The sequence below is a fragment of the Mya arenaria genome, chromosome 8 (assembly GCF_026914265.1).
Source record: "Mya arenaria isolate MELC-2E11 chromosome 8, ASM2691426v1".
NCBI classification, from domain to species: domain Eukaryota; kingdom Metazoa; phylum Mollusca; class Bivalvia; order Myida; family Myidae; genus Mya; species Mya arenaria.
The window spans coordinates 46688369-46714848 of record NC_069129.1 but is presented as its reverse complement, the minus strand read 5'-3'; the positions used below and the strand labels follow the sequence as shown (position 1 = coordinate 46714848).

At 35.8% G+C, this 26480-nt stretch overlaps 1 protein-coding gene across 1 annotated transcript in view; it reads right to left on the bottom strand.

Annotated features, from left to right (window-relative positions):
* The window catches only part of LOC128244931 (uncharacterized), a 34844-nt gene that overhangs the window by 7526 nt on the left and 838 nt on the right, over positions 1-26480 (bottom strand). Inside the window, exons 2-9 of the mRNA XM_052963087.1 lie at positions 23193-23276; positions 21405-22697; positions 20547-20670; positions 19340-19491; positions 17596-17668; positions 7402-7560; positions 5652-5847; positions 1939-2063 (exon numbers count right to left, since the gene is read on the bottom strand). Of these exons, the coding sequence (XP_052819047.1) occupies positions 1939-2063; positions 5652-5847; positions 7402-7560; positions 17596-17668; positions 19340-19491; positions 20547-20670; positions 21405-22697; positions 23193-23276 (2206 nt within the window). The remainder of the gene's footprint in view (positions 1-1938; positions 2064-5651; positions 5848-7401; positions 7561-17595; positions 17669-19339; positions 19492-20546; positions 20671-21404; positions 22698-23192; positions 23277-26480) is intronic.

Genomic DNA, 26480 nt, shown 5'->3' with positions numbered 1-26480 from the left:
TCATGATGACCAGCATGGGCACCCTTCTGCCTTCATAGAATTACATGTTTAAGACTGTCCAATATTTCTTTTTTTTTTGTTTAAAACTTATACTAAGATTATAAATACATACACACTTTATCAATATCTGGCAGTTAAAACCTAATTTTACTTCTATTAAACATACTTTCAAACTTTTTCTGCCAAATTCATCATCTTCAAGTTCTTTATAGCCCAATTCAATGTGCCCTTTTTACCCATCTCCCTGTCCCTTTTCAACCGCACCCTGTCCTCTTTAAATCCTGGCTAAAACCCTAGTATGCACCTATCAATTTAAACTTGGTCAGGCTCAGTGCAGTTATGGAACTATTTTACATTGTTAAATATACAATAACAAATTGTAACCAAGTGTTTGAATCTATATTTTGTCACCCAAAACAGCCTCTGTATAATCTAGCGAACACTTTATACGATATAAGCAGGACTTTGTGTTGGTTACAGTTTATTCATTACATGTTAAATATGTATTCATGCTCTTTCTTATTCCATAAGGGACCAAATACATGTGTTTCTAGATGAACCATGAACAACATAAAAACAATTCTTCTTTTTTACATGTTAACATTGTAGATTGACACTGAAGATATGAATAAAAGCTGTTCCTGGACACTACCAGACCAATATGCAAATACAGACATGTACTTAAATTTGATCTAATGCCATATCATTTTAACAGGGTCCTCAAATCAAGGATTGTTTTCTTCCCTTAGTATAACATTTGGAACATGTCGGTTATTTTCCATCAAAAACATCCTCAGATGAATATTGAGGGTTTACATCGTCAGAAATCTTAACATTTAACTACACTGCGAGTAGATCATGTAGAAATTTCTATTTAGCAGTTAAAATTAATTACTTTCATGTTGGGAATCTTAATTATTTATGCATTAATACACTTTATTGGCAATTATTTTAATCTTAGATATACAAAATCACATTAAAACACTATAACTAATTAATATTATAATTGAGAATCTTACGAACTACTTCTAATGATGTACCCACATACATCCGAGTGTTAACAATGGAAAATGGCCGAGGTGTTCAGAAAGTTAGTATACTGTAGTCGATATTTTCTATCAAATAGTATTAAGCACACGAAAACCCCATAAACAAACAGTAAGTTATTTTTCTTCCTAAATTGTTCACTACAAGTCTGGAAACAACTTTTCACTGCACAGGTTGAAGTGAGACTTTTTATGTCTGCAACCAATGATGATAGTGGCCAAATATCTATTTTATCTTATTTTATGGCTTATTTTACTGTGTATCAGTATGTGGTGTTAAAGGAACTAGACACCTGATGGTCCAAAAATTGGCAAATACAATATTTCCTCAAAAGTTCAAAACAAGCCTAAAATTATCTATACAAGGTAGTATGTGGACCATAATTAATCATTTTACATGATTTCAAGAATATACACAATAATCACGTCATCTCACACTCTGTCTCATCTGAGTTTCCCCATTAAAAAACACAACAGAGAATGTTTTTTCTAAGCACTTTGCAACTTAAAATAATGAGAGAGTACGTTTTTTTTATGTGATATTTTCTTTAGTTTTTTTTTTTATATTAAAAATGTGCTTACTTATAATAAATAGATAAGAGCAATTTGCGAGCCAGTTTGTGTGTAATTTTAGCATGAGAAAGTCATGCGATGAGAGTTGATAAATATACCCATGTTATTTCTAAACTTACTGGGTAGACATACCCAGCAAAATTTTGAATTGGAAAAATACGCACAAACTGCCCAGATAAATGTGTTGCAAGCGATGTGGCATATCAGTTGGTAAGATTTAATGTGTTTTACTTAACAATATCATTATTTTTGTAATCTTTATTTCTTACAATTGTAAACTGAAAAATCCTTTCTAAACAAAATAAAATTGTCCCCTTACCCCTCCTTGATCGTGGCAGCTTTCCGTTTAGCCATTGGTGTGTGTCGTAGTTTACAGCGGTCACCTTCTGGACATTGACCAGTCCTGCCGAACACTGGACAGTCTCGAATATGTCTCTTCTTGCACTGTAGTGTAATGGTAAATATTAAGCTATAGAGAACAGTAACTGTTGGCTGTGCCTTAGTTTACCGTATTCACCTTCCGGACACTGACTTATCCTGCTGAACACCGGACAGTCTCAAATATGTCTCTTCTTGCACTGCAATGGTAAGTATTTAGCCACAAAACAAATACATAGAGGTCCATTGCCTGCGTCGTTCCTTACAGTGGTCACACTCCAGATACTGTACACTGACCAGTCCTCGCCCCTGTCTCGAATGTGTCTTTTCTTGTACTAGAATAGTAAATATTTAATGCATAATAAAGCAGCCTTCTGTCTGTTCAGTTGTCTGTGTCTTTGTTTACAGTGGTCACACTCAGGACACTGACCAATCATGCCAAACACCGCCTCCAATGTGTCTCTTTGCACTGTAATATGTGTGAGATTTTTATAAAAAAAAATAGTTAGTTTACAGTGATCCCCTTTTTTTACTAAGGTAGTAAACTTTTATTGTAAAGACAGCTCTAAGCTGGTATGAATGATTGTTAAGTCAGTCAGGGTAGAAATCAGTACCAGTGTCCTTCTTGAGAAGATAAAGGAGTGGGATTCAATGCTCGAGCTATGCCTACATAGCAGGGTGGGGCACCCTGCTGCCCTTTTCCACCAGCTTGCTGCCTTTTTACTACACCCTGCTGTGCCCTTTTCCACCAGCTTGCTGCCTTTTTACTACACCCTGCTGTGCCCTTTTCCACCACCATGCTGCCTTTTTACTACACCCTGCTGAACACCGGACACCAGCTTGCTGCCTTTTTACTACACCCTGCTGTGCCCTTTTCCACCAGCTTGCTGCCTTTTTACTACACCCTGCTGTGCCCTTTTCCACCAGCTTGCTGCCTTTTTACTACACCCTGCTGTGCCCTTTTCCACCAGCTTGCTGCCTTTTTACTACACCCTGCTGTGCCCTTTTCCACCAGCTTGCTGCCTTTTTACTACACCCTGCTGTGCCCTTTTCCACCACCATGCTGCCTTTTTACTACACCCTGCTGTGCCCTTTTCCACCACCATGCTGCCTTTTTACTACACCCTGCTGTGCCCTTTTCCACCACCATGCTGCCTTTTTACTACACCCTGCTGTGCCCTTTTCCACCAGCTTGCTGCCTTTTTACTACACCCTGCTGTGCCCTTTTCCACCAGCTTGCTGCCTTTCTACTACACCCTGCTGTGCTCTTTTGATTGACCAAGTCATTTTTAGAAATAAGTATAAAATTAATACCCCCGGTAAATACACATGATTTTGACACTTGAGTAAATATTACAGCTGAATGATTCATAAAACAAACTATTGGTATTGAAAGTAGTTACATCACATACACAATAAAAATTGAACATTGACCCTTGCAAGAGCCCCAATAAGGCTCATTCAATGCCATTTTCAAACCCGGGCTGGAGCACTGCGGATCAAACTCAACCTATTCGGAAAGAGAGGCAGACACTGATACCGGTGATACCATTGTCACCCCACAGATGTTGGACTCAACTGAACTCGACTCAAACACATTTTAATTGATCCAGTTTGTCTTACAAATTTGACAGCTTTTGACATGTGTAATTGAGAGATGCCTGTCATTACATTAATTTGTTAAGTTTATACAAATTCTTTAGCTCGATGGTAAAGAAAGCTGATAGCTTATAGAATCACTTTCGAGTCCATTTCCTGGGTTGAAACCAGTATTGATGTCCTTTTTGAGAGGGCACGAACAAAGTACCCTTAGTGGGGATTGAACCCAACCACCTCGTGGGTGAGAGGCGGACACCTATACCACTAGACCACTCTAATCTCTATTATAAATTGTATGAATTTCTTTGTTCAATGACTTGTCATCCATTATGAATGGAACCAACACTGATGACAACATGTTTTATACCGTGTTCTTTTCATTGTCATTCTTTTTCCCTACAAAATGGAATTATTATTGGATAATAATGTTCCACTTCTTACATTTATAACTACATTACCATGCTGAAAGAGTAAGTCATAAATAGAGATAAGCTTGAAATAATATCTAATTAGGCTTATACTTTTCTGATTTAAAAAAAAAAATAGTTCAAACATTCATGTCTGTAATTTGAGAACAGTTACTGTAATAAAAATAAAATATTCATCAGCTAAACAATATAAAGGATAAAAGAGATGTTAAAGTATTCTTATATCAATGTTTTTATTACTTTCAGTAGGTGGAAATTAAAATCCTAATGATTCATTATGAAAATTATTGAAAAGAAGAGCAACTTGTTTAAAACCAGACAGAACTGGTATGATACAAATGAAAAAGAATTTATTCAAGTGAAAATCTTGGGTTTAACTGTTGTCTATTTTTCCGCCTCTACAGGAAGTTGTGGGTTCAATCCCAAGAGGTGGGTTCGATCCCCACAAGGGTGAGAGTGGTCTAGTGGTATCAATATCATTGTCTGCCTCTCACTCAAGAGGTGGGTTTGACCCAAACTAGGGTAAGAGTGGTCAAGTGGTATTGTTGTCTGCCTATCACCCAAGAGGTGGGTTTAATCCAAACAAGGGTGAGAGTGGTCTAGTGGTATTGTTGTCTGCCTCTCACTCAAGAGGTGGGTTTGACCCAAACTAGGGTAAGAGTGGTCAAGTGGTATTGTTGTCTGCCTATCACCCAAGAGGTGGGTTTAATCCAAACAAGGGTGAGAGTGGTCTAGTGGTATTGTTGTCTGCCTATCACTCAAGAGGTGGGTTTGACCCAAACTAGGGTAAGAGTGGTCAAGTGGTATTGTTGTCTGCCTATCACCCAAGAGGTGGGTTTAATCCAAACAAGGGTGAGAGTGGTCTAGTGGTATTGTTGTCTGCCTCTCACCCAAGAGGTAGGTTTGATCTCAACTTGGGTAAGAGTGGTCAAGTGGTATAAGTGTCACCCAAAAGGTTCTGGGCTCAATCTTCACCAGGGTGAGAGTGGTAAAGTGGTTAAGTTGTCCACATCTCACCATTGAAGTTCTCATCCAAGAGGTTGTGGGTTCAAACCCCACCTTGATGAAAGTGGTATAGATGTCAACATCTTGCCAAATGTGTTGTGGGCTTGAACCCCACAAGAATGAGAGTGGTTAAGTGGCATAGTTGTCTTCCTCTCACCCAAGAGGTTCTGGGTTCAATCCCCAACAGCAGAAGCAAAACTGACTTTTTAAAAGCTTGTTGAGGGTTCTTCTGACTTCAAATATGAAGCAAACTGGATTGTCAATACTAACAACAATTGAAGTAACAACCAAAAGCACCCATTTAACTTTTTTCATCACAAGATTTGCAGAAATCAGCCGACAAATCACATCCATGTAATTTGAATCACTAAGGCTTGTACCGGTATGTCTAAGAATCTTGCCACAATATTACAACAGTACTTCAGTCATTTCTCAATCTCAACACAAAAACATAGCAAAAAATGCTGATGTCCTTTTTCATAATCTATGAGAGAATACCGGTACATTTTCAAAAAGATTAAAAACTTAAATTCAGTTCTATGCTGTGATGTAGAGATTGAGATTTTTGGAGTTATTTCAGCATGGATTACATATAAACATTGAAAATGGACTGATCTGTTACCTGTTCCCCCTGTGGGCAATATCCAGCCACAAAGTCCTCACAGATCTCCGCGTCCCGGCCCACATTCACATGCAGGTACGGGCAGTTATCACGAAAACACACGCCCTTCAGGAAGTACGAACACACGGGCATCTTCTCCTTAGACACCTTGTGGGAGAATGGGCATTTGTCCACCTTGCACGTCCCACGTAGAAACCTGCAGATACAAAGTAAGAAATCCCAAGATTTAAGATAGAAGTATTATATACATAAAATATGTTCAGAGTATTACTCCATTAAATTTATAGTATAACATTAAAGGCAGAAAGTCTAGACAGATGTACAAAAGATTTACAAGATATGATTTGTAAACTGATAAAAAAAAAAACCGGTAGTGATATTTTGGTGCTTTTTTTTAACTCGGGAATTTATTACCATGTAGGTATTAATTGAAATCCCCAATTTTAATTGCTTATGTTTTTTATCTGTACACAATTCATATGCTTTTTGTTAGTTTTTATTCCTTAACCCTTTAGCACATAGACAAGTGGCCAGATTACACCTCCCAGTCAATAGCCATCTTACTGATAAGCAGTCCTTATCTGCATAGGTACTTTTCTGGATATTTGAAAATGAGAAAATGAATACAGCAGTATGACCTTAAAATCAATGTTACTCCAAATAATTGTGTCCAAATCTTTTTTATGTGAATTCATTTTTTATAGATAATTAAATTATCTAATAAATGGTGTCAATGATGAAATATTAAATTATTTTATTTCAGCTGTGAATGTATTTTCAAGATGGATTTGTAACATTTCTTTGAAATGTCATAATTGCATTAAATCAAAGGGTAATAAAATGCTGGGATCGATCTAATTTTTATTACACCTATCATAAAAAAGACCCATCTGGATTTAAAAGCCGACAATTTATGTTCTTGTGTATTAATACACAGAAATATGTCAGGAATATCCGGTGTCATCCAGCTGAGAGATCCAGTCCAAGGTGTCTGTTTAACTTTATTACCCCCTCATAAAATTGTTTACAAAAAAAGAAAGCCGATAAATGATTTTCCGGTATGAATAAAAAGATCTAGATCAAACAAAACGCTTGCACTTGACCTATTTTACAGCCAAAACTATGATGGACATTATATAAGCTTCACAGAAAATTTACCCATCATTTTCTCATTTACTAATTGTTTCTTTTGTTTGTAAACAAAATATTACCTTTAAGTAAATATAATCTCAGTTGATTTTAATGGTAAACTGAACTGACGTAATATATTTAATGATTTACGCATCAATGAATTTGGGGGAAATTCCATACAGTACTTAGCTCGTGGTCTTATTACGTCACAATGGGATATCACACCTGCGATTGGGAGTATAAACACCTTCTCAATTTAGCAGACGATATTTTCAAGGGAAAATCAATACACAAAAGGTTAAACTTTAATTTTATAAACATCCGGGATATTGTTTACAAAAAGAAAGATGCAAAATTGAAATATTGAAATGACCCTATTGAAATATGCGGGCCATGCGTTTACATCCAGTAATGGATACGGTCGGCCAAATGCGTATACATCTGGTAATGAGCTATGTCGGCCTATCTCGTATACATGCGCTAAAGGGTTAAGGTCAAATGAGACATAATAATGTATCAATAATAATATATTTCTTTTGTGCAAATATCTATAATTTCTATCTTTAATTGAAGACACATTTCTATAAACAAACTGAATGTTAACATTCTTATGATTTACCTCGTACAAACTGCAACTCTTTCCGGGTCATGTTTGTAGGGACAACTGTCTCCTCTGTTACATCTCCCAAACCGATTATAAAATATGCAATATTTATTTCCCTTCCCGCCCCGAGCCTGCCGGGCTGCGGCCCATGCCAGTGTCTTGCTCACCACTCGTCTGCAATGAAAAAAATATATGGTAGTGATGGAAATGATTTCAGAAATGTTGCCATTTTGCTCCGAAACCAGTTGTAGAAATAACAGTACTTCTTCAAATCAGTGCTCCAAGCCTGTCTGGCTGTGGTCCACGCCAGCATCTCCCTTATCACAATTATCACACAACTAGTATAAAAACATAAATGATATTGAAGGAAATGATTTCAGGAATAACACTCTTTGACTCCAAAACCAGTTGTAGAAAATACAAATAATATGTTGTTCCCTTCCCTGCCCTGAGCTTGGCAGACTGCGGCCAATGCCAGCATCTTGCTCATCACAAAACTGCTATTAACATATATATCGTAGTGATAGAAACAATTTCAGAAATGTTGCTCTTGGTCTCCAAAACCAGTTACAAATTATGCAGTACTAGTTCTTAGTCCTGCCTTGGGCCTGCTGGGATGCGGCCCATACCAGTCTTGCTCACAAAGCTAATGTCAATATAACATGCATTTTCAAGAAACCGGTGTAGTTAGATAATGATTTTGATGTGTTGCACAAAGGCCAGTCACTGATATGAGACTTCTGCAGCCATTTGAACCAAACAACCTAACTTTTAAACAAGCACGGCAGACAATTAACAAATGCCTTGTGCTAATTTTGACACATGAGAGCGGTATGTAAAAGGTTGTTCCATGCGTGGTCCACAGTAAAGTTATTAATTTTGTTGTCCTTCTGAATTATTGTATAAATGAGTCCTAAAATTTCTTGCCAATAGAGTACAGTTCTGGTGTTGACAGTGTTGCACTTATCATTATTGTCAATCAGCAGTGTTTTCATATTTTGAATGAATATGTAAATAACAAGAGCACTGCCAAATGAACACTATTGCTCATCTATATTTTCAGTCGCACAAGGGGAATAACTCAATAAACTTTAAAGTCAGTATTATGCGCCTTGCTATTCATGAGCATTTTGTCTCTTGCAACATGTGAACCAACTTTCATTGAAATGTTTTGAATAGTTGTGTAGTCTTGGCCAAAATTTATGTTTTTGCAGGTTGATGACAACACCAAGCATGTCTTAAGCATGTTCTTAAAGCACCTTCTCCCGAAACATGACTTATAGTCAAAACATCTTTCTTATCGACAATTGAGCATATTGGGCACAAGGTAATCATGGATAAAATATGTAGCCTTATACTACTTGCATTTACTTCCCTTTGAAGACAGAGCTATTTTGTATTCGTCAGGGAATCTGCGAAGATATCATATCACTGACACCAGTTTAGTTTCTTTGCACCCAACTGAGGTTAAAATACTCTTTGACCTAAAGCCTTAACCAGAGCATTGATATATAATACATAAAACAGTATATGATTACATACTGTAAACAAGAGGCCCAAAAGGGCCTATGCTCTACTGGCATGGCTTTTGTGGTCATATCAATCTACAGCATGTATGTATGGGTAAAAGGCAACAGAAATATAGTTTATGTTTTGTGTTTGGGGTACCTGAAAACGTAGCACGTTCAACATCTGAGCCCAGAAAGTATTGTAAGCAGATTAGTTGCATGAACTATTTTAATATGTGCCAAGTAAAAGTCATCTGATCAAAAAAAAATGCTTTCAAAACTGTACTCATAGTAAAAATTTCTGTAGTTTTAAAAGTTAAAAAAAGTTGGTCAAAAGGTCAAAGTCAAGGGCATCCTAGGACAACATTGATCAATTTGAACAAACATTCACAATCAATTGTGCTGAGATGGATGCACGAACACACAAAAAGATTTTCAAACCTTTCCAGATTTATGTTTACCAAACCTGTGAACCCTGGGTGTGGCCAGTAATGACACCAGGTGCATAACTTAAACATTCACAACCAATTTTGTTAAGATGAATGCGCAAACTACAGAACTTAAAGCTAAAAAATGGCCTTTGGGCTTTCAACAAGAACAAGGCAGAGTATTTCACAAAATCAACTGCAGAAGCAAAAAGCAAATTGTCTCTCAAAATCCTAGACTTGCAAATTGTCTCCCTTAACTCTAGACTTGAATTTACATGTACATGTAAACTTGGCTAAAAATAGAATTCGCTCATGCAGACCTGGCTAAAAATAGAAAGCATTTCTTTAAAACTTTCATGGCTGGTTTTCGAAAGGAACCGAGCTCTAATGGATATCTAGATACTGTACAAGTTTCATTGAGATACAATCAAAACTGAAGACTGTATCGTGTTCACAACAAATTGTTTACAGACGCAGGAACGCACGACCGCACGGATGCACATACTACGTACACATTACCATCGCATAAGCTCTTCTGGCCTTTGGCCAGTAGAGCTAACAATAAAACAAGAGGGCCATGATGGCCCTAAATCGCTCACCTGAGTGAAAGTTTCAAACCTGTGTTTTTTTTTAAGACAATGAATGAGTTTGATCGTTTTTGGTAATGCAATTGGGGATTAATATCAAACAAACATGTCAATTTTCTAATTTTGGAAAAAAGAAAATACACATAAAATATTACATTCTGTACAATTTTCTTTGGCAAATCAATTTCACTAGATATTATTGACTATCATCATCTATGGTCAAAATAACACAAGTCTGACATTATATAAAAAATCAATATTACAATTATCATAGTCTTGCAGTGTCTGCTTGTAGATGACTGCATACTTTTGGCCTGCACCCTGACAGTCCTTGCCTGCATTGTGACAGGACATCTTGCCTGCACTCTGACAGGACTTTTTGCCTGCAACCTGACAGGACTTCCTGCCTGCACACTGACAGGATTTTTGTTTGCATGCTGGCGTTGACAGAGTGATGAAAAACTTCTTGCATGCATACTGATCAGAAGTATTGCCTGCATAGTCACTGACAGGACTTGCTACAGTTGCCTGCACACTGACAGGACTTGATACAGTTTCCTGCACACTGACAGGACTTGCTACAGTTGCCTCCACACCTACAGGACTTGGTACAGTTGCTTGCACACTGACATACTTGATACAGATGCTATCACAGAGTTTGAATTTCATTAATGTGCAGCTTAAACAAGAACACATTCAAAGTATTCCCTACATTAGTCTATTGGAAACTCATAAAAATATCATCTAACAACAATAACGATTTTTGTTTCTTAAATAGTACAAATGATCAAAATAGTAATGATATCAGAGCTCATGGACTCTCACAGTCAGACAAGAAGATTTTTTAAAGTTTAACATATCTAAACAACAGTAAAACTGCGGTTGTTCGAACAGGCGGTCATTCAAGAACCGGGGTTCCCTCGTTTGTCTGAACATTTTTCCTTCTATTTTCATATAAAATATACTGACGCTGCATCGAAACCTAAATAAGTCGAGGAGTCGAGCACAATAGCCGGTCCAAAATACACAAATCATGCACAAAACCTTATGGCTACCTCGAGGTCATAATTTCACACTTTTTCCCCGAACGCCTGTTCCAAAATAAACAAACAATTGCTAGGTGTTTTTCACAAGTTGTATGAATTGCAATGATAGTTGAAAGGAAATTTGATAAGGAGTGAAAAACCGTTTATCACTGTTTATCACTGTTTACACATGACTAATGAGAGTTGATAAGGGCATTTGAGAAGATAACTATGAGTTTAAACAGTTTCATGAGACAGACAAGATGCGCCAATCATCAATCTTTCATCGTGAAACTTAAATCTGACTAATGCCATAATAAATTGTACTGTCATATTTAAATGTTGCTTGATTAGAAAGTGCGCTTTTGGTAAAAAATAAACATAACTATATATTCAATTATAATTTTTTTTCTTTTCCCTTTCGTATACGACAGCCTTTGAACATATGAGCAATTTCCACAATGCAACACATAATCGGTGTCGTAGTAAGTTGAAGACTTCAAACTCAAAACATGAAAATTGAAACTTGTGTCGTTCGAAACATTGGTTCCCTCGAGGTTTTAGCTTGGACCCGGGCATCCTCCAGTGATCGCAGTTTTACTGTATTTATAAATTGATTTAAGTATAAAAAAATAGTTTTTCTATAATTGTTTAAAGAAAATACAATAAAGTCAAATTCTTATGAATCTTATAAATCATCATCTTTTACAAATTTAAAAGTCTTCCAGCTATTCAAAATAATTCATTTTTCCTTTCTGTTGCCATGGCAACCAGAATGGAATTAATTTCTTTGAACAATTTAGAAAGGCACCAACCAAGGAATATCCCTGTAAAGTTTCATCAAAATTTTCCAGGCAATTTTGTTTGTAAGCAATTGTCGACGCTGAACCGTTGACACTGGTCGCCGGACATAAACCGATCCTAATAGCTTACATTGAGTACTTTGTGCTCAGGTGAGCTTAAAAAAATGATTAATCACATGAAAATATATATTTTAAAAACCTTGTTTTTCAAATGGCATTTCTATAATGGATTCCAAGTATTTAAGAATGACTTGACTTTTTTGTACTATTCCCATTAAAAGCTGGCAAACAGATCATGTTACCATACCATAAGAAAAATATACAGTTTTCAGCAAATCTAAAGTTCAGATTTCAAATTACCATAACAAGCAGGAGTCTTTTTTATTTCAAGATAAAACTGCAGCACAACAGCAATATAATAGCCCAAGATTGTGCATATGGAAGTACAGGTACAGTAATTATCTGGGACTAATTGATCTTATGAAACAGTCTACTGTATAGAAAAAACATGACTTTGCATATTTTTTAACTGTACGGGGTTACCACATCCTTCTTTATTTTAGAACTGTGCTCGGATCGGATTAGCAAGATGTCATTTAACCAATGTTACATGGCATTTCAATAATGTGCTTTTCTAATATTATAAATTGAATTTTGTCGATACTACAAGTAGTTGAAGAAGGTTTTTAATATCAACCATGTTGCTTATGGATTTAAAAATGTAAATACCAGAAGTGATTGCAATTTTTTGTGCGTTCAAGAACCAAAGCCAACATATTTTGCCGTGTAATTGAGAATTTATTAGAAATACTCAAAGGGAAACTCGTATTATAAAATAATTTATAATCAATATAACAAACATAAATTTTAAGTGATGAACCTTTAACCACTTACTAAATAATGCATTAATGAAAAATATCAATTACTGAACAACATAGTCACCATGTATAGTTGAAAACGCACTAATATTGAATGACTGGTTGGTCCTCAAAAGATTTACAGAGATAAACGATAGTCTCATAAGGTAGAAATACCCTGTTTTCTGCACCTCTCTTCAAATTAAACACAGTATCCTTCACAAGAACCATTGTTTTCGATATTTATTCATCCTTTTCAGTAAATTAAAACAATTGTACTGATTGTGGTACTGCTTATTTGGGAGTAGGAATACATCTTCAAGCAGGAGAAGTGATATGATAGTGAGACGGATGAAGCTGATGCCGAACATCATGACCCCTATATCTGCCATTTGACGCAGGTGACATTCAAATAAAAACATGAATAAGATCAATTAAAATAAAAGTCAAAATACACTCCAGTATTTCAGCATACATGGTAGAAATTTAATTCAAGGGGAAATATTCGGCCGATTGTTCCGATTTTTGTTTTTGTTAACAACATTGTTAACGGCATCGTTGTTAACTTTCAAATCTTTATTGCTCTGGAAGTTTACTGGAAACACTTGTGCGCTTCGGTATTTATAACAAGATTATAGACAACTATATAGTTTCAGCTGAACTTTGTTTCTTTTAAATATATAAGCACATCATCAAACAGTTCACGTTTAAAAGTTAACAACGATGTTATCACAATCGGCCCATGGTATACTACATATATATTTCAATAGTCCATAAAATGTGGATTTTTGTAAGTTATTACATGGAAGCACCAAGACACATTACATTCCCTTATAAAAGCTCCAATAATAATTTGATTGGTTGACGTCATAAGCAAAGACGGAAATATTTACTAGAATTACTAATTATAGATAATAATAGTACATAACAAGAGCTGTCACAGTATGTGACGAATGCCCCCGAATGTGACATTGACCTACGAACAAGGTCAGTACATGAAAAGTTTATCTTGCCTTTACGTGTCAAATACATATGGCAAGTTATTTCAAATTGCCTCTGAACATAAAACAAGAGATGTTAGTGAAACATTTATGCCCCCTTGGGAGCCAAATTGTTAGTAGGATTTGGACACTTAAATAAAATATGGACAATCAGAAAACCTTTTTTCAGCTTACAGTCACACTGACCTTGACCTTTGACCCACTGACCTCAAAATCAATAGGGTTCATCTGCTGGTCATGACCAATAAGCCTACCTAGTATGAGGTCCCTGGGTCAAAGCGTTCTCAAGTTATTGATCGGAAACCGTTTTTCATGTAAAGGTCACACTGACCTTGACCTTTGACCCACTGACCTCAAAATCAATAGGGTTCATCTGCTGGTGATGACCAATACACATACCAAGTATGAGGTCCCTCGGTCAAAGCGTTCTCAAGTTATTGATCGGAAACCGTTTTTCATGTTAAGGTCACACTGACCTTGACCTTTGACCCACTGACCTCAAAATCAATAGGGTTCATCTGCTGGTCATGACCAATACACCTACCTAGTATGAGGTCCCTGGGTCAAAGCGTTCTCAAGTTATTGATCGGAAACCGTTTTTCATGTAAAGGTCACACTGACCTTGACCTTTGACCCACTGACCTCAAAATCAATAGGGTTCATCTGCTGGTGATGACCAATACACATACCAAGTATGAGGTCCCTCGGTCAAAGCGTTCTCAAGTTATTGATCGGAAACCGTTTTTCATGTAAAGGTCACACTGACCTTGACCTTTGACCCACTGACCTCAAAATCAATAGGGTTCATCTGCTGGTGATGACCAATACACATACCAAGTATGAGGTCCCTCGGTCAAAGCGTTCTCAAGTTATTGATCGGAAACCATTTGGTATTCCGACCGACCGACAGACAGACAGACAGACAGACAGACCGACCGACATGTGCAAAACAATATACCCCACTTTTTTCAAAAGGGGGCATAAAAATACCACCCATACTTGACAACCTACACTGTTATGTCCTTATATTCAGAATTCCCTTGTGAATAAACACTTAGTGTATCTTTCACCTTAGAGGTAGGGACATGGGTCGTGCACACGACACGTCATCTTCGTATGTGGAACACATGTAGCAAGTGATTTTAAAATCTGTCCATACAAGGGACAGTAAAAGCCAGGACACGACAACCTATACTCTATGTCCTTATATGCAGCACTCCATTGTGAATAAACACTAAGTGGGACCTTGACCTTTGAGGCAGGGACACGGGTCTTGCACGCGACGTCGTCTTGATATGTGGAACACATGTGGAAAGTTATTTTAAAATCTTTCCATACAATGGAAAGTTACAGCCTGGACACGACAACCTATACTCTATGTCCTTATATGCAGCACTCCATTGTGAATAAACACTAAGTGTGACCTTGACCTTTGAGGCAGGGACACGGGTCTTGCACGCGACACGTCGTCTTGGTATGTGGAACACATGTGGCAAGTTATTTTAAAATCTGTCCATACAAGAGAAAGTTACAGCCCGGACACGATAACCTATACTCTATGTCCTTATATGCAGCACTCCATTGTGAATAAACACTAAGTGTGACCTTGACCTTTGAGGTAGGGACACGGGTCTTGCACGCGACACGTTGTCTTGGTATGCCGAACACATGTGGCAAGTTATTTTAAAATCTGTCCATACAAGAGAAAGTTACAGCTCCGACACGACAACCTATTCTCTATGTCCTTATATGCAGCACTCCATTGTTAATAAACACTATGTGTGACCTTGACCTTTGAGGCAGGGACACCGGTCTTGCACGCGACACGTCGTCTTGGTATGTGGAACACATGTGGCAAGTTATTTTAAAATCTGTCCATACAAGAGAAAGTTACAGCCCGGACACGACAACCTATACTCTATGTCCTTATATGCAGCACTCCATTGTGAATAAACACTAAGTGTGACCTTGACCTTTGAGGTAGGGACACGGGTCTTGCACGCGACACATCGTCTTGGTATGTGGAACACATGTGGCAAGTTATTTTAAAATCTGTCCATACAAGAGAAAGTTACAGCCTGGACACGACAACCTATACTCTATGTCCTTATATGCAGCACTCCATTGTGAATAAACACTAAGTGTGACCTTGACCTTTGAAGTAGGGACAGGGGTCTTGCATGCGACACGTCGTCGTGGTATGTGGAACACATGTGGCAAGTTATTTTAAAATCTGTCCGTACACGGGAAAGTTACAGCCAGGACACGACAACCTATACTCTATGTCCTTATATGCAGCACTCCATTGTGAATAAACACTAAGTGTGACCTTGACCTTTGAGGTAGGGACACGGGTCTTGCACGCGACACGTCGTCTTGGTATGTGGAACACATGTGGCAAGTTATTTTAAAATCTGTCCATACAAGAGAAAGTTACAGCCTGGACACGACAACCTCTACTCTATGTCCTTATATGCAGCACTCCATTGTGAATAAACACTAAGTGTGACCTTGACCTTTGAAGTAGGGACAGGGGTCTTGAATGCGACACGTCGTCTTGGTATGTGGAACACATGTGGCAAGTTATTTTAAAATCTGTCCGTACAAGGGAAAGTTACAGCCCGGACACGACAACCTATACTCTATGTCCTTATATGCAGCACTCCATTGTGAATAAACACTAAGTGTGACCTTGACCTTTGAGGTAGGGACACGGGTCTTGCACGCGACACGTCGTCTTGGTATGTGGTACACATGTGGCAAGTTATTTAAAAATCTGTCGATACAAGAGAAAGTTACAGCCCGGACACGACAACCTATACCCTATGTCCTTATATGCAGCACTCACTCCATTGTGAATAAACACTAAGTGTGACCTTGACCTTTGAGGTAGGGACACGAGTCTTGCACGCCACACGTCGTCTTGGTATGTGGAACACATGTGGCAAGTTATTTTAAAATCTGTCCATACAAGGGAAAGTTACAGAGCCGGACGGACGGACGGACGGGGGCATAAAAAGATGGGGATGGTTACTTCACAACGAAAATTGAAGAGTATCAGTTGCTGCATGGGTGCATTCTGTTAAGGGTGTGAAATGCAAGTAGATTAATAACCATAAACATTTGAGAAAAACGAACTTTTATTAATCTTCAATTAAAACCCATCTTGGCATCCCAGCGTATTTATGGTATAACATAAAAAATATGATACCCTGGGCAAATTGACTAGCAAAACTTTGTTATGCTTAAATATCATAAGCATTTTCCGACCAATGACATAGCCAATAACAACAAGGAAAGAATCTCATTTGTTGAAGAGCTATCTGCAAATTTGGAAAAAATATTTGCTGTCTTGCCTAAAATGATTTGAAAGCGGCAATCTCATTGGATCGTTCAGAACAGCGAGTTCATCAGTGCCTTCTCGGCCATTTCTGTACCACATGCGGTGTGTCTCATGCGACCAATCAAGCGGCTGAATTTCACCTCATTAATTATTCATGAGTATGGGCCTATTGCAGCCAAATTTGTTATCAGATATTTTATGAATATGCTTGGGTCCCAAGGATGTTAAAACCCTACATATCATTGACCAAGAAGGGATTGAACCCCTGACTCTTTGATCTGATGCACAGACTGATAACTCTGCCATCGCCTCTGATAAATTATCAGTTTTTTTTCCAATTCATTTCAGCTGTATTGAAGACAGTTATTGACTGATATGAATCATGTTCAAGTCCATTTCCTCAATAGAACAAGAAAATTTCCTGTGGTTCTTAAAAGGACATGCTCAAACTTTGTAAAATGCAAAAACAAATATGACAAAATAAAGTGTGGCAAATCATAAGGAATGTTAAAACTCAGATAAAAAAAATATCCATAAACATGAGCGAGTCCCTTCAAACCCAAGGCTGTTGATAATCTGAGGTATGTCCTCAGGACAGATTTTTTTAACTGGACTGGAAACATATGACATGATCACTGTACAGCGAAGAAAACTTACGAGGCCGCCACAACTGTAGCTGCTGACCGAGATTTTCCTGTCACCAAGCAAGCTGAAGTTCCTGACCCTTCCGCTGTAATGGAGAAAAAATTCATAAGACATCTTAAGTAATTTCCTAACTTAAGTCAATTCCTTAAAAGTTTTTATAGTCAAATAAAAAGAAAGGTTTTAGCGTTTTTAATATTAAAGAATGCTTTTTTGGTCAATGAAAGTAATGTATTTTGGAAAGCCTTTTTTATTTCATAAGACTAACTTAGGAAATGACTTAAGAAGTTTTATGAATACCGCCTCAGGTTACTATGTTTTAATAACTTAAATATAGTCTATGAGTAACATTTCTTAGTGTGGCTTTGCCATTTTCACAAACATTTTTTTTCGACAGCGGAAACTGCAAAATTAATGTGTTTTTGTGATGATTTTTGGATACATGTTTGTTTCATGCAGGTTACACAACATATTAAAGTTATTTGCCTGATTTTTTGGGGGGATTTTCTTTATGCGTCTTAAACACACTAGCTTCTAATAATTGGTTGACACTTCAGTAGAAAAGTCATGTATCCATAAAAAGGAATGGCAATATTTGAAACCTGACAACATGTGTATGATTATATAATTATTTCACACAAAGGAAGATTTTCTAACAGCATTTAACAATGTTTAATTCTGATAATAGGAGTCTTTATTTTATCCTGAATTGAGGACTTCTTGTAATAAGGCCATGCACACTTGATTCTATGTTGAGCATCATCTGGCTGGGAGGTTTTAGGTCTTCCAAAAAATCAAGCAACAGTTATCAAATATAATAAAAATGAAAGAAGAGCTGTCACAGTAAGTGAAAAATGCCCCCAAAATTCCACCCAGTTCAATGGATTATGCATTTTACTAATAAAGTAATATGCATACAGTACATTCAAATGAGCTAGCATAAACTATCAGCATATTGCTGACCCCATGATGGTTAACCTGAAGTGTGGGGGTGTGATGAAGTAAGTAAAAGGTACAGTTGTGGCTCTTGTGTGGGACACATCACTTTTATGTACAAACACATGTGGTTTGGACTAATTACATGTAGTAAAATCAATTATTCTTCTCTAGCTGTAAAGAATTACTTAGTGATGTTTCGGCCAACAACAAGCACTTTAAAAGAAATTGAAAATGTCACTTTAAAATTGCAGAATCTTTTTCTTCTCATATTTTTTTAATAATAGATGGTACCTAAATGAGGCTAGAATGTGTGAATATGAGTGTTACCAGTCGGGAATGCCCATAATTTATCCAATAAAGGTTACCATGACATTTACATTTGATGCATTGACTCCATTTCAATAGAGGTCAACTACTGACCATGACAAATGTTCATACCAAGTTTGAAGACTATACATCAAGTCATTCAAATGATATATCCGACTCATATTAAAAAAAAAATCATAATGACTTAATATTTGCTGACACATGGAGAGCGCTTTTTGTTTTATTCAGGTCGTTGAGTAGAAAACCATGCATCTAAATGAACCATAAAAGCCACATGGACTTTCTGAAGGTGGGGCTTAACCTATTTGTTACTTGGTTATATTTTTAACCAAAAGAGCAGACAAAAAACAGGTCGTGGCTTAAATAAAGCGGCCTTTTAAAAAGCACTATAAAAGTCACCCTCATAGTGAGTGTTTGGCTTGAACTTATTATGCTTATAAATTTTTCTTAGAGACTTTTTATTTTTTTTACAAAATCCCTTAACATGACTCACTTTGCTGTTTCTGGGCAACTCCTGACTGGTTTAGTTTTGACTTGACAAGCTTCTTTTGACCCTCACTTGATCTGTATAGCATCCCGTTGATCATGATCAGACGTGAACCAGTCAAACCAGGCTTGGGTGTTTTACGCCGGTCCAATCGAAGGCTGAAATAAACAATGAAATAATCCTTGTCAGTGAAAACTTAGAAAAAATCACTGGGGCTTTAAGGTAAGCCATCCATCATTAGGATGCAAAGATGTGTTAGTGCATTTTAGATATTAACAGCAAGATTATCTCTGTGTTTTATTTAATTTATATTGTTAACAATTGTAGTATTTTTGCATGGATTATTTTTTAAATAACACCAAAATGACCGTACTGTTATGATGTGATATTTTAAAGGGAGAAATATACCTGGTAGCAATTTTATAATTTGTTAGTTAACTTAAATAACATAATGTTTATCTTGGTGGAAACTTAAAAAATATTGAAACTTAACATTTTGTAACTATAAAATGAAACTTTACCAGTCCTTCAAATAAACATAGCACTTCATAAATTTTTAAAGCCTTGTCGCATATAAAAAAAATTAAGAACATTTTTATCTTAGAAACACAATGTCACAGTCTTGTTTTTTTATTCCATACCAAAACTGTTTGGGGTCCAATTTCTTTGTTAAAAAATATATTAAAATTGTGAATTTTATTCCCACACAGATAATGTCATACAATTTACAATAAGGCCAAAATCCTGCCCCCAGATTGGTCAGAAAAAAACACTGTGTCACATAGTTAAAATATGGTTTAAACCTCATCTCATATTCAGAATACATTTAATGTACCAGGCATATTTCTGCCCATCTCATGGGTCAGATCTATGTAAATTTATCCCTATTTCAAGAAATGACCCCATTTGAGATGAAATTGCTGCAATGAAAAGACAATCATAGTTACATGTAATACACAAACTTCACAGAGAAATGTTCCCCAAAATGATAATTTTGTTGTTGAATTTTATTCCAAATATTGTCAAAAATTACATGACTCGAAAAAATCTCTATTTTTGCAGGTACTTGATCCTAAAATGGACACAAAAGGCCTAAATTTCTTTCCCAAATCGGTAAATTTAATGAACCAAATTTTCCCACTTTGTCTAGCGTCATTTTCGCAAAATGGACTGAAAAATACATAAACAAAACAAAGTACCGTAAACAACATACACAGGGTTAAAGGGAACACTCTGCTTAAGCCTGGCTATTTTCTTCAGAGCCTCATGCCTGTAATTGTAGTACGTCTTTCTACGGTGCTGTTGCCAAGATGTGAAATAGCCATGGAATTTTCTCCCTAAAATAAAAAAGTGAGGAACAATATTTTTGAGATTGCTTAAATTACCAGCTATGTTCTTTAATTTTTATATGTCATTGCTTTTATCATTAAAGACAAATGGCTTAAACATGACAATGCATAAAAAAATCTCCTTTTTTTCGATAAATCAAGCAACATGTTAGCACACCATTTTTGTCTGGACATAATTTGTGTAATATCCTCATTTTCTGAGACATTTAACTTTATAGGAAATAATCTTTATTGTAATGACAATCAATTTTTGTTTATATAAAATTAAGATAAAGTAGATAATTTGACTAGAATGCAAACAATTACTAAAACATGTAACACTTTAAAGACTTGTATGAGAAATTCAGCTCAGATGAGGACAGAATAAACTTCCTTTAACTTCAGGCGTATGATATTTTCAGTGTTGCAGAAACAATAGTTGCACTAATAACTTAAAAATGTTTATAATGTTATTTCATCCAAAAATGAACAAATGAAAAGTATGTTTTTATTCTTTTTATTTCCTTTTTAAGCTTTTTTTTAAATAATCTTCACAATCTCCATTTTTCCCTTTCAATAGTTTTGAATAATGCTAAAAGTCAGCTGACATGCCTTTGAGTGTTTGCGAGAAATGTGTAAAACTGGTTGGGTTTGTTTGCAACTTAAATCACACTAACAGCTGGTGGATAAAGAATAAAATTTCTGAAAACAGCTGATCAGTGAAACATTATAGGACAGCTTACTTTTGTTACTCTGTCTGGTTTTCCATTGCGCTCCACGTTGCCAGCCTCTTTGAGACGAATATGAATGAGAATTCATGAGATCCTGATAATAATATGATTGTGAATGGAGCCTCCTTCGATCCTGATAATAAGGCTTTGGAATCCTAGCCCCACTGTCTTGGTACCGCACCTGAGAGGGATTTTCAAAGGGTATCTTCCGGACTTTGTATTTTGTACGAATAGTTTTGGCAATTTTCTGAACAGGGCTATTGTACGTGCTTCCTATTCCACCATGCTTGTTTTCATCAGACAGTGATCTCCGTATTCTTTTCAATGAATACTTTGAGAGAGACACAAGCTTAGAGGGGGGTTTTGAAGACGTTGAAGATTGTTTTTTATCACTACTTGATGGAGTCCGAACTCTTACAAGGGAGTATTTTGATTTCTTGATATACTTGGACGACTTTTGGGTCTTCTCTGAGATCAGTTTTGATTGAATAGCACCAGATGATAGATACTTGGAAAATGAATTGGTAACTAATGACTGATTGGTGGAAATTGGTAAACTTCTTACAGGAGCTTGACTCTGACATTGAACATTTTGAGTAGGAGTCATTTTCTGAAGTTTGTATTTTGATAAATGGACAAAGTTTGTATCACTATCTTCAGCAGTGTGATGTGTATTAGATGAAATAGACTGTTTAGTGTTTTCAGATGATACATTTGCTAATGTTTCTGCTTTAACAATACTTGTTTTGTGAGCAGCACTGGGCTTTACTGGTGAGAGATTTTTACTTCTCTCTGAGATCAACTGCTTTAATTCGGCTATCTCCTTTTCAGCTTTCTTTAATTTCTCCTGTACAACAAAGTCCACAGCTGGTTTTACACAAGCGGCTACCCATTTATTCACTGTTAGCCTGGCTTTCTCAGCAGTATGTTGATTGTGTTTATAAACTGATTTCTCGGAATCTGATAATGAGATTCGCTCACTAGTGCAATAAGAATGCTTGAGGATTTGATCCAAAGAACGATCCTTGGAAAGGCTCCCTACTTCAGATTTCATAACTCCATCTGCATTAGTATTGAAAAAATGTCCCTGAGATGTACTACCACTTCTAGATTTCTCATTCAACAGTAAGCCTGATGCCTTGGACTGTTTTGATTGAGCAAGTTTCGATAAGTCTGGATTGGAATGAGATCTCTTCCAGGCTAACTGCGAACTGGGTCTGGTTCCTGCAGATGAGTACTGATTGATGGGCTGCCTGGAGGGTCCTTGGGTGGGGTGTACATATTTCTGCTTGTAGCTTGCAGGTCCTGAAAATAAAGTTAAATTGTACATGATGTGTTATGATCCTTACTTACATTTCATTATGGCTTTAAAACTGCACATAAATAAAATTGGGTTCTCAAGGTGATGCCAATTCTCATAACAAATAATAACAAAAAATAGTTCACAATTGAACAAGGAATATAGCTCTTCAAATATTTAAAACATGGTGATGGGATTTTCCATTTACCCCTTTATAACAGAAGCAGATAATACAGACAATATTATGTGGATTTCTTCTTCACAAAGGACAAACCGATAACAGCATTATATTATATTTGTGTCACAGAAATCTTAGCTAAAACTTTAAATTAAAATATTTCTTTGTCAAACATGGCAGTGGCCATAAATTGCAAACATATAAATCAAGTCTCAAATGAGTTGTGTATTACAATTAAATAATTAAACATAAGTATAATAAATAAATAATAATAAAAGCTTAGATTTACAAGAGTATGTACATGTTACAGGATACATTATACCTTTTGTATCCTGTTTTGGATGATATGGTCTGTATTGTACTCCAGCATGCTCCAACTTTGACTTTCCAGCATTTTCTATAAGATCTGAAAGTATTATTTGATATATATATGGCTATGGTATTAAAAACTTGCTTTTTCAATCTAAATATTGATTTATGTCTATCATTGCTGGCTTGTTATATTTTTTAAACTAAATGAAAAAAATGTATTTTCATCCATGCCCACCAAAAATCTGTTGAAAAAAAAAAAAAAATGGTATGGCCTTATTTATGATAATTTCATTCATAATATGAAAATGTATATAAGTTAAAGATATAGGAAAACAATATTAATAAAAAATATGGTTCTCTTTAAAAGTATTTCCAGGTATGTGGACACTATTATCATCACTTTTTTTATCAAACAATTGTTCAAACAAGCCATCAGTAATTAATCTCATATGTATAGGGAACATGCATAGAGGTATGCTTCTGAAATTATTCACTGCTTATAATGTTTAATTTAAAGTTAACATAAAAAACCATACTGTTGGAAAGGGTTAAGATTTTGAGCATTTCATTGCAAATCAGAAGCAAATGTGAATTCATAATTCTACCAAGTGATTTTCGCAATTTTTGCAAAAATCATTTAAATTGCCTTGAAAATATGTTAATGAGTTATTCTCACCCTAGCTTGCAGCTTGTGACATTTTACTTCTGTTGTTTATTAAATTACAGTGTTGTCACTGCTTATTGAACTATGGCATCGCTGTTGACTTTGGCCAGCCTGTGTCTATTTCTGAAATTTTTCACTTGTTTTCAAGCATTTTTGCAACCAGGATTGGTTTTTGTTTACGTCCGTTTTGATCTGCATTTAATAAGCCCCTACAATATCTGAAGTATTCTAAACCTCACAAGAAGTCAGGTCAGAAAATCTTGTTTTCATTCATTTCTTATAAGAAATCTCACTGAAATAAAAAATTCTGTCACCAATTTAGGACAAATAAAACAATTCTCTCCATGAAAAATCCACCAGAATTTCAATGCATCCCCCGGTCTCCCGGAATTAAAAAAAAATTGTTTTTTTGTTTGTTTTTTATTTTTTTTTAGATATTTTACATCAGGCAATAATAACAAAATGAAACCACAGTATGTGAGTGAAACTGAATGTATAGAAACCACACCGCAAGGGTGAAATGACTGTTTATAAAAGGTTTGATAAATGCCAAAAGGAAACCTTTACAACAAGTGATCAATTAATTTGAAGTAAGGCCAGAGTTTTTTTATCTTTAGATTTACGGGAGATTTTTCAAAAAGTTGGGTAAGGAGGAGGAAATAAAAATAAAAATAAAATGTCCCGAAGGAGAAATAAATAAAAATAAAACGGATTTTTCTCCGATTTTTTTTATTTTTTAAATCTTCTTATATCATGAAGACAAAACACACCTTACTTGTGTCAGCTATTTCATAGGCTGAAAAAAGGGTGATAGATCACCATAAAGTTTCAAAAGCATAATTATAAGATCCTTTTAATGACTGAAAATATTGACCTCAACACTGTGGAGTTCAAGCGCTCATTGAAATTAATTGTATATATTTGTTCGAATGCATCTATGCATATGAGGTGCATATATTATCAACCCATGGATTTTATGAAACATGTCAGTGTAATAAAGAAGTTTAAATGGCCATTTCTAACCTTTTGCCCACAGTATAAGCATATCCTTTCCATTGTGAAGTAATCAAACATTGAACAAAGTTTCAGACACGGTATAATAAGGAGGTCAAATGTGTTTTTAACGAAATAGTACCGTGACAATTTACCGTGATGTGGTTTTGATATAGAAAAAATAACCAAAAAAAGTCGACGCCCTGATGGAAATTCTTCTTCACTTCAAAGTTTGACAGGGCTTACGGATACACAGACAGTCAAAATCTACATTTATTTACTTCACCAAAGAAAATTCGGGAGCATTAAGATAAATTTGACAAGTGTTATATGTTTCAAAAAACCAGGTCTAAGAACTGATTTTAAAATCAGTCCTGAAAAATATCCTTCTAATTCCAGCTATGCCCGTTGGCAATAAGCAACGGATAAGTTTGACTTCTTGCACTGACTGCCAGATATCTTATGTTCAGATTTTTTGTTTTATCGGAAACACACACTATGTTATTATTACATCATTTTCAGTACTCTATAACGATTTAAATTCTAAATCATTATTAAACTAATTAACAACTACGAATATCACGATACCTTGTGTTTTTCTCTTCAAATATGTGATCGTGAAGTAGTGTGTTCAATGCTCCCCAGAGTCAAATTCAGAAAAAATATCCATTTTGACTTTGATGAACACGATATCATTTTGCAGTTTGTGTTTGTCAGAAGCTATACATTTTTGCACTGTAATCCAATTCATCCTTGTTAATATACGACGTGCGCCAACGACTTTTAATAGACAAAACAACCCAAGAATTTCTGTCTCCTTATTTTGACCGGAAGTTTCGCAATCATTCCACGAAACGCGAACAACATACTGAATTTATAAAAAAAAAAATCACAATAAACACGCTTTAAGTTCTCCATGGTTTGATTTAACTAATGAAACATAAACATCGGAACGTTTTTGTTGTAAAACATTTCTATATAGCTGCAGAAATTGCGAGAAATAAGGGGTATGACAAAAACTACTTTCACTTTTGACAGGACGTTGTTATGGTAACGGGTACCTGTTCTGTTTCCCCCCCCCCCCCCCCCGCGTATTTCCGACTGGTTTACGTGGTTTGTGCAGTAAAAAGACCTATAATTAATGACAATTGGTACACCAGTTGGTTCTGGGATATGGGTTATAGAACACTAATTTTATTTTCTTCTTAACATTGGAGCAACGTTCGTCGGAAAAAATAAAAATAAAACTACGAAAATGAATTTTATTTTTATTTGGGTTTTGCAATATTTAGGTACGGTGCTCCCGTAAATCTAAAGATATAAAAACTCTGGCCTAATGATCAAAGGCAAAGAAATATTACTATTTTGGAAAAGGAAGAAATGAATAATTTTCATTCAATTCCCTTAGTGTCTGAACATCATCATAGCTGATAGTATTAAACAGAATTTTTTTAAGACTTTGGAGGAAGTTAAATTTAATTTACAGTATTACAGTATGACATGACAGTGTATCATAAGAATATGATAAAGTATGACATAAAATAATTCTGTATAATGAAAAAGTTAGAGGTTTTCATAGCAAAATATATGTGAATACATTTTTTCGTACTTGCGTCTAAAAATACTTTGAAATTTCGCCAA